The sequence below is a fragment of the Arachis duranensis genome, chromosome 1 (genome assembly GCF_000817695.3).
Source record: "Arachis duranensis cultivar V14167 chromosome 1, aradu.V14167.gnm2.J7QH, whole genome shotgun sequence".
NCBI classification, from domain to species: Eukaryota; Viridiplantae; Streptophyta; class Magnoliopsida; order Fabales; family Fabaceae; genus Arachis; species Arachis duranensis.
Window position 1 is genome coordinate 97,514,604 of NC_029772.3, and position 8,795 is coordinate 97,523,398.

At 31.0% G+C, this 8,795-nt stretch overlaps 1 protein-coding gene across 1 annotated transcript; it reads right to left on the reverse strand.

The window, feature by feature from the left end:
- Positions 1 to 1,193: 1,193 nt before the first annotated feature.
- Positions 1,194 to 2,638, reverse strand: LOC107467464 (probable F-box protein At4g22030). The gene has a single exon (XM_016086571.3). The coding sequence runs from the start codon at positions 2,581 to 2,583 to the stop codon at positions 1,297 to 1,299; it is 1,287 nt and encodes a 428-aa protein (XP_015942057.1). The 5' UTR covers positions 2,584 to 2,638; the 3' UTR covers positions 1,194 to 1,296.
- Positions 2,639 to 8,795: the final 6,157 nt, after the last annotated feature.

Consider the following 8,795-nt stretch of genomic DNA (forward strand, 5'->3'; position numbering starts at 1 on the left):
TCTTTCACCGACTAAACATTGCTATTTACTACCACAGCCTTCTCTTCTCCGACCACGGCATCCATCTTTTCCCGTTGACCGTTAAAATGAGGGTATTTATTTATTTATTTATTTTTACTAAAGATAAAAGACTCGAACCCGCAACTTTTTAATTGAATATAGAGAGATTATGTTATTTGAGCTATTATTCATTGACAATTAGTGTATTTATTAATTAATTCTCTTTTTTCTTTATACATAAAATAGATGTATTTTTTTGGTGACATAAATTATATATGTATAATAGTTATAAATATAAGGTTAGTAAAAATGATAAATGCCTAATATTCTAATTAAGAATTTTTTTAGTTTAAATATTTGAAATAAAAATATACTTTTTATAAGTTATAAATGATGAAGAATATCTTAAGAAGAATTTTAGTATAAAATACTTTTATATAAATAATTAATTGTGTATTGTCAAATTAATAAAAGAAATTAATTGAAAATTCAATTCTTTCAAAAGAAAATGTACTAAACTCTTCTTATATCTCATTGTAATAAGATAATAGATAAAATAAAATGCTTTTGTTGTTTTATTTATGTAGTTCATTTTATTAGAAACCTTTTGTAGAAAATATAACAAGAAGTTTTTGTTTTATATCTTTTTCATAAATTATTGCTGAAACAAATCTGAATTGCCATCTCCTAGAGAGTTAGGTAGGTCTTTAAGGATGTTTAAATAAGAGAGTTTTTAAAATTGAACAAATTAGATTTAGAAATTAGTATATTCAAATTTTAGAGAGATTAAAAATTTAAATATATTTTTAAATTTTTAAAAATTTAAATATTATGAACCAAAAAATTAAAGATAAATTTATCCTTTTTTCTAAATTTAATTTTATAATTATTTTTTATGTACACCTCACGTCTTTGTTGCTTGGGAGTATATACGATGTATGCTTTCATAATTACCAAATCATCTTGGATCGTTACAATCTAGTGATAAAATTTTTTTAAATAAATTAGACAAACATTTTAACAATCACCGATAAATAAAATAAATTTCAACGAACACAAGAATGTTGCTATATGACTTTCGAATCCATTTTGATTTTCAGCTTCAAATGTCAACACGTACGGTACGATTGTCAATTTTTGACGAACAATAATGAAATTATTAAAAATTATAATAACAACAGGCATTGCAAGAATATCCCAAAAGTACTAACACTTTCCATTTCCAGGTTAGGATTACTATGTATATACAAAAAATAATTAATCAAGATATAGTTAATTTGCCTAATAATAATGTAATTAGAAGATCTTGCTAGCAAATTCATCAATGGGAGTTCCCTCTATACGAGAATACGCCGACTTTGCAGCAAGATCTCTCAACTGTGACAAACTCCTTCCCAATTTCAAAGCCAGCTTCATCTCAAACAACTCCCCATCCTCTCTTTCCTCAATCTCTTCTTCAATGGTTTCTTGGATCCAATCTTGTGTCTGCCTGAAGAACCCTGCGGTGCTCCTATACATCTCAGCCACCATCCCAACCTGTCCACCATGCTCGAATGCATTCACCGCCGTGGCCAATGCCCCCGCCACGAGAGGAACAACGCTTGCCCATGAACCTTGCCTCACGAAACAAGACCCAACCGCCGCAATTCCAGTGAGTAAAGGACCTGCAATGGCGAGAGTCTTGTTGATTTTCAACACCAAATTCCCTAATCTCTCATAGTCCTCCACGTCCTTCTTCTTCATCACTTCAACCACCTCTCTCATTTCCATTTCCAGACCCTTATCCCATCCATTATTATTTATCTCTCCCTTTTTTTCGTTGAATCGGATGGTTCTTCTCTTTGAAGAAGGCCACCAAACAGCGGGTTCGAATTTCTGAGGGAACTTTTCAAGCATGGCTCCAAGCAAGGGAAGAGGGTAAGCTTTGTCAAGTGCCAACACCTTCTTCATTGAACGCTTCACGTCTTCCTTGCTGGGATTTCCAAGAGCGATTATGGTTTCGATTTCGGCCTCAAGCTGTTTGAACAGCCTCGTGGCATTGCGTTGCTCCTCTGCAAGCTGTGACGGCTGGATCTTGTTCATGATGACCACCATTCCCGTGGCTGCAGAAAACAGAAGCGCAGAGGATAGTTTCAGAGCCAAAACTGGAGCACCGGCCGCGGCGCCACTTGCGGCTGCCATGCCGCACATGACGGTGGCGGTGAGAGTGATCATGTTTATGGAGTTGAGAAGGAGGGTGTTCCAGTTGTTACGCTGCTCCCCCACGTTGTGATGCATTTCCACCCTGTCTGACACTGCTTCTAGAATCGCATAGAGCTGATGCATGGTAGCTTTTGATTTTGATGAACAACTGCAGTTAACATTGTTGCTTGAATCATTGTTATCTTGCAGTACTGGTAAAATTGATGATGAGTGAGTGAAGCCATTGTTGAGTTCCTGAAAGAGAGTATTGGTGGTTGGTAATGATGGTAGTTTTGGAGCTCTGGGGAAGTTAGGGACATGGATAGCGGCTTTGGCTTGTAACATTGCTTGTTTTTGTGAAGAAGATGAAGAAATCAAAGACGAAACCTGTAAAGAAGCCATATAACATAAGGATTTAATTAATTTGTGAGTTGCATTGGATGAATGAAACTTAGGTAGTGTCCCAAATTATATATAATGAGTGTGAAAATGAGAGGCAGGGGTCAGATATAGAAACTAAATGTTGACTGGCTGTTGGGGTTTGACATAAACCTAAACAAATACAAAAACTTTGACAAATTCTAAATAGTTACTCGGTTACTACTACCACCAATCCTATTCCATGCCCTCGGTTTCAAACTACATACTCACCTAAACTATAGAGACTTATTTATTTATTTATTTGTGGTCGTTAATTAATTAGACACTTGCTCCTTAATTATATTCGGTATTTATTTTATCAACTATATTAGATATATATAAAAAAAACAATCATCAAATTATTCGTCCATATAAAATATATATTAAAATATCATATACATATTACAAATAAATTAACAATACATATATTTATATAAAAATTAATTATTTTAATTTGTTGACTAATTTATTTTTAATATACAAATAATATTATTTTATGCTTCGTGCACACTGCATACCCAAAAACTGAGATTTACAATAGAATCGAATAAGAATAAACATAAGCATTAGTCCATCTAAAAACATTAGTACAGTTATCAATGAGGAAATATGGTCGTTAGAGTATTATAATGCTTTAGAAATACTGTAAAAAATTAAATCAACGCTCAATATTAAAAAAGCAAGGATTTATGAATTATATATATATGTATTCCAGGGGCGAAGCTACATACTGGGAAAGGGGCAACGGCCCCCCCTAATTTTAATTTTTTACATGTAAATTATATGTAAATTTCAGTTTAGCCCCCCCTAAAAATTTTATTTTAATATTATTTTATTGTGTAAATAATTTTAGCCCCCCTCTAATATTTTTTCTAGCTCCGCCCCTGATGTATTCTAACATGTAAAATTTCTTTTGTTATGTCAAGATTGTATTTAGTATTAATAAGTAGGATGTGCATTTTGGCGAACAAGTGTAAATGTAGACACGACATTTCATATAGTACTCACTATTGGAACCTCACAAGAGAGCATATCTACTCATCCTGCGATGCACATCTTTCTTCTTGGTCAGATGACTATATATAAATGAAAGAATAAAAGAATTGAATAATAGGAAATAGTCAACCATAGAATGAAAGGCACATGCTGATGTTGCAATGTATTTGAACCCGGGGTTTTCGATAAGATATGGTGGCTAATGCAGTCATGCTTAAGCATTTCTTGTTATATTATTCGTTATGGAGATCAGTTTAGGATCGGATCACCTATGTGATAATGTGAACATAAATTTACAGGATCAGAATACTGAGTTGAAGATTTTCTTACTCCAGATTACCGTTTTTCTTCTTTGCAATATAAAGATTATGCATAGATACCATACTTTAAAATATATTAAACTTTTTATTTATACTATTTGTAAAAAAAAATCGAGTTAATATTTAAAATACTCCTTGAAATTTGTCTTCTAACTAAATTTAGTTTTTTAATTTTCAATTGACTCAATTTGTATATTAAAATTTTAAAATGTGACTCAAGTTGACTTTTCTATTTATTTCTGTCATAAAAAAAATGACATGCACGCTTCAAACCTTCTTCAAAGCGTCGTCTTCAGTTAGGTTACTCTCTTCTCTTATCTTCTCCTTCAATTAATTTATTACTTTTTCAATCTGTGAATTCAATTTATATGCAAATATGATGGTACTCTTTATGACATTGAGACCCGCCCGTAATAATGCTGGATTACGGAATCATGCCTCAATTTCAGCACTATCTCTCTCACCTTTTCTAACTCATTTACAAAATATATCCGGTTTTCGAGCATATTAGACTAATGATTATACAAAACATGATTTATTTGATTCATCTGTTCAATATGTTAAATCAAGCTTCGACAACAAAATTTCATTGCTCTTTGTTGATCTTTAGTATGAACCTCCAAATATCTTCACTTGAATACTTTTTTTTTTTTGGTTATATTCTAATCAGATTCATAAATTAATCAATAATAAAATTAATAGAAATAACATCCATGAATCAATTATAAAAAATTAATATAGAATATTAGAATAACTGAAAAGAACTTATCTGTTGATTGTCGTTGCAGCGGCATAATCGAGCAGTGCAGCTAGCAACACCTATGAACGACGAGTAACAACAACCACGCACAGCTCGAGCACTCATCACTGATAGAGGGAGGCGCAGCGAGAGACCCGAGCGACTGAGGTGAGTAGAGATGAAGGACGGCAGAAGCAATTTTCGTGAGCAAACGAGACGTTAGGTTGGGTGCAGTGATGACAGACGACGACGACATATTACAGAAACTAGGTAGCACAGCTCGAAGCCTCGAGCACTCCCCGGCGGAGGCACGACGAGACGCAAGCAGTCGAGCACAGACGTAGGAGAGTGGTGACATGCGAGCTCATGATACAGAGGATCCACGAGAGGCGTAATTGTTGGGAATAAGGAGTATGACTACAATCCAATCAATCATGTATCAAATAATTTGTTATTGTTATTATATTAAAATGTTAATATAATAAGGTCCTTGATTAAATTTAGAGATTTATCATTGTGATAATGATCATAATATTGAGAGATAAATCTTTTATAATTTAATCTAAATTGTTCTTGGTCATAAGATTATTAAAAAAGATATTAATAATCCGGAAAGATCAATACATATATATATAATGGTCTTCATTGGATGAAGATTAATAGATCTCATTTATTAAATTATATATATAGATGGTGCATATAGAGATATGACCATTGAACTGACTCACTCTGAGAAATCCTAATGGTTATAATTACCACATATTTGTCAAATAGGATATTCCCAAGATGAATATGATAATAGAGTTTCCTTTGATCTGCGACTATCATAGTAATTAACAATGTATTTATTATACTTTGATTCCGAACACCTAATACCTTAGGGTGCTAGTTGAATGGATATTGAGTATGATTTAAATATTTGTAAAATTAATGATTAGTCAATAAGGAATCCGTCAACTCTCGGTAAAGAGTTTGAACTCTATAATTTATAATGACTGAGATGAATAAAACATTGGTCAAGGGAATTGAATGAATGAAGAAATGAGTTTTTTAGGTCATTCACAGTTCATTATAATAATGGTAACAAGTTAGAGTTTGACAATTAAACCATACTCTAAGGGTTAACCAAGAGCTGGAAAGATGGAAGGAATTACTTTGTTCTTCTAAGATTCTTAGTAAAAATTATATTACTTCATACTATCGGGTCATTGAGGAGTGTTACTAGACGCCAACCTTGATTAGTAAATTTAGTATGACTAATTTACTGTCCGCTTACTATTGAACCTATGGGGTCACACACTAACGAGTGTTCTAATCTTTGCTCTATAGAATTATTTAATTACTATTTTGATTTGATCAAATAAATAATTATATTAATTTAAATGGAATATTATTATATTCTTTGCTAGCACCAAGAATATAATAATAGTATGATAATTGAGAATATTAAATGAGATTTGAGAATAATTACTTATTCTATTTCTAAATTTGGATGAGATCTTAACTGAATCTATTTTAAATTGAATTATAATATGATTCATAAATTTGAAGGATTCAAATTTGGAATTTTAAGATATGATTTAAATTTGAATTGAGAATCAAATTTAAAATCAATAACAAATCTCATACTATATATATGTATGTTAAGAGTAGAGGAATATGACGGAGAGAGAATAAAACACAAGAGTTTTATTTCTTTACCTCTACACACATAAACGCATGTGAGCCTAATTCTTGGAGAAGAATTTTATGGCATGCAAATAGTTGCAAGAGATTTCTCAATTTAGATCAGATGTCCATTGGTCAAAGAATTGACAGCAAAGATTGGTCTCGGTGTGGATATGCATATATAGCGCCTTCGTACCATCGAAGGAGAAAATAATTTTTACTAGTGTACACAGGTATTTAGATCTGATCTATAAATTACATTATTGGAATAAAATTTAAGCACAAAATAGATCTTTAGGATTACTTTCTTTTCTTCCGCTGCGTGTTATGAACATATGATAATCCTTCAGTGGTATCAGAACTTTGGCTTTTTTGTGTTTAAATTTTTATTTCTATTTTCTTAAAGTTTGTGAATTAATAGAATTAATTCAAATTGTTTTTAAGCATGTGATGTATTTATTTCCATTGAGATGGTTTTGTAATAAATTAATAGTTAATTTATTTTAATTATTTAATTGTGATTAAATTATTATTTTTTAATATAAAAGTTATATTTATAATAAAATATTTTATTAAATTTTTCTAAGAACCTTATAAGAACAAAGTAATTCCTTCTATCTTTTCAGCTCTTGGTTAACCCTTAGAGTATGGTTTAATTGTCAAACTCTAACTTGTTACCATTATTATAATGAACTGTGAATGACCTAAGAAACTCATTTTTTCATTCATTCAATCCCCTTGACCAAGGTTTTATTCATCTCAATCATTATAATCATAGAGCTCAAACTCTTTACCGAGAGTTGACGGATTCCTTATTGACTAATCATTAATTCTACAAGTATTTAATCATAGCCAATATCCATTCAACTAGCACCCTAAGGTATTACGTGTCCGGAATCAAAGTATAATAAATACATTGTTAATTACTATGATAGTCGCAGGTCAAAGAAAACTCTATTACCATGTTCATCTTGAGAATATCCTATTTGACAAATATGTGGTAATTATAACCATTAGGATTTCTCAGAGTGAGTCAATTCAATGGTCATATCTCTATATGCACCATATATATATATATATAATTTAATAAATGAGATCTATTAATCTTCACCCAATGAAGATCATTATATATATATTGATCTTTTTGGATTATTAATGTCCTTTTTAATAGTCATATGACCAAGAACAATTTAGATTAAATTATAAAAGATTTATCTTTCAATATTATGATCGCTATCACAATGATAAATCTCTAAATTTAATCAAGGATCTTATTATATTAATATTTTAATATAATAACAATAATAAATTATTTGATACATGATTGATTGGATTGTGGTCATACTCATTATTCCCAACAATCTCCCACTCACACGAGAGCGAATCATGATAGATTGGATTTGGACATACTATTATCTCAATAGTAATGACAGCGATGAGTGTGCGTTGACGGTGAACGGAGGTGGGCTGAGCTGCTGAGGTGAGCTCTGATGGTATGGTTGGTGTCTTAGGGTGAGTAGTGAGCTTTCAGCTGTTTGTGAGAGACTAAAAGTGAGAGAGATTAAAATATAGAGGTGTGCTTTAGAACTAGTGAGATATTAGGTCAGATGTCAATTAAATGTGCATATTATTTTTTTAGTGACGGAAATGGATGGAAGGCCAACTTGAGTCATACCTTAAAGTTTTAGGGTACAAATTAAATTAATTGAAAATTAGAGATTAAATTGAATTAAATGTTAAATTTCAGGAATTATTTTTAATATTAACTTAAAAATTCTAAAATAAATTTAATAGATTTGTTTAAAATGTAGGTAAAAATTTATCTGAATATGATTTAAAATATATTTTTATGAGCTAGCTTGGGATAGATATGTTGGGACCAACTAGATCTTATAAATAGTATCATATTAATAATAGAAAAATTTTATAGTGCCTAGAAAATTTGTGTTTAACTTATTTTTAAGCTAAGGTGAAAGGTGAAAGAGTGGATTCTATAATTTATGTGTCAAGCAATTGTAAAATTAAGTATGTAAAACGACATCTTAATAATATATTAAATGATGATATCCTACCCGCAAAAGGAATAATAATATCCAGAGCTAGACTACAAAAACCGTTGGCAAGTGGATGAAGGCTTTGGATGTGTTCGTTTGAACGGTTAAACACATGCAGAGCATGCATTTAATTATATAAATTAAAGTACTGATATACTTATTAATATCAGTTATACATTAAATTTATTAATAGTAGTGTTTAATTTTTTATTTGTTTCAAAATAAATGCGTTAGCAAGTTGGTGAATAAATATCTGGTAGGCATGAAGTCCTGATGTAAAACCCCTTCCTACTTTCTAATGAATTCCAACTGTTTAAAGATAAAAAGTATGCCAGGTCTTCTTTTTCGTTAATATCATTCATCTGAATGGATTCTCCTCAGTAGTTCTCTACTCCAAAGTAAAATTTGTTGACGCCA

Coding starts and splice junctions, on each gene's coding strand:
- LOC107467464 (XM_016086571.3), bottom strand. CDS start 2,583: ATGGCTTCTTTACAGGTTTCGTCTTTGATTTCTTCATCTTCTTCACAA.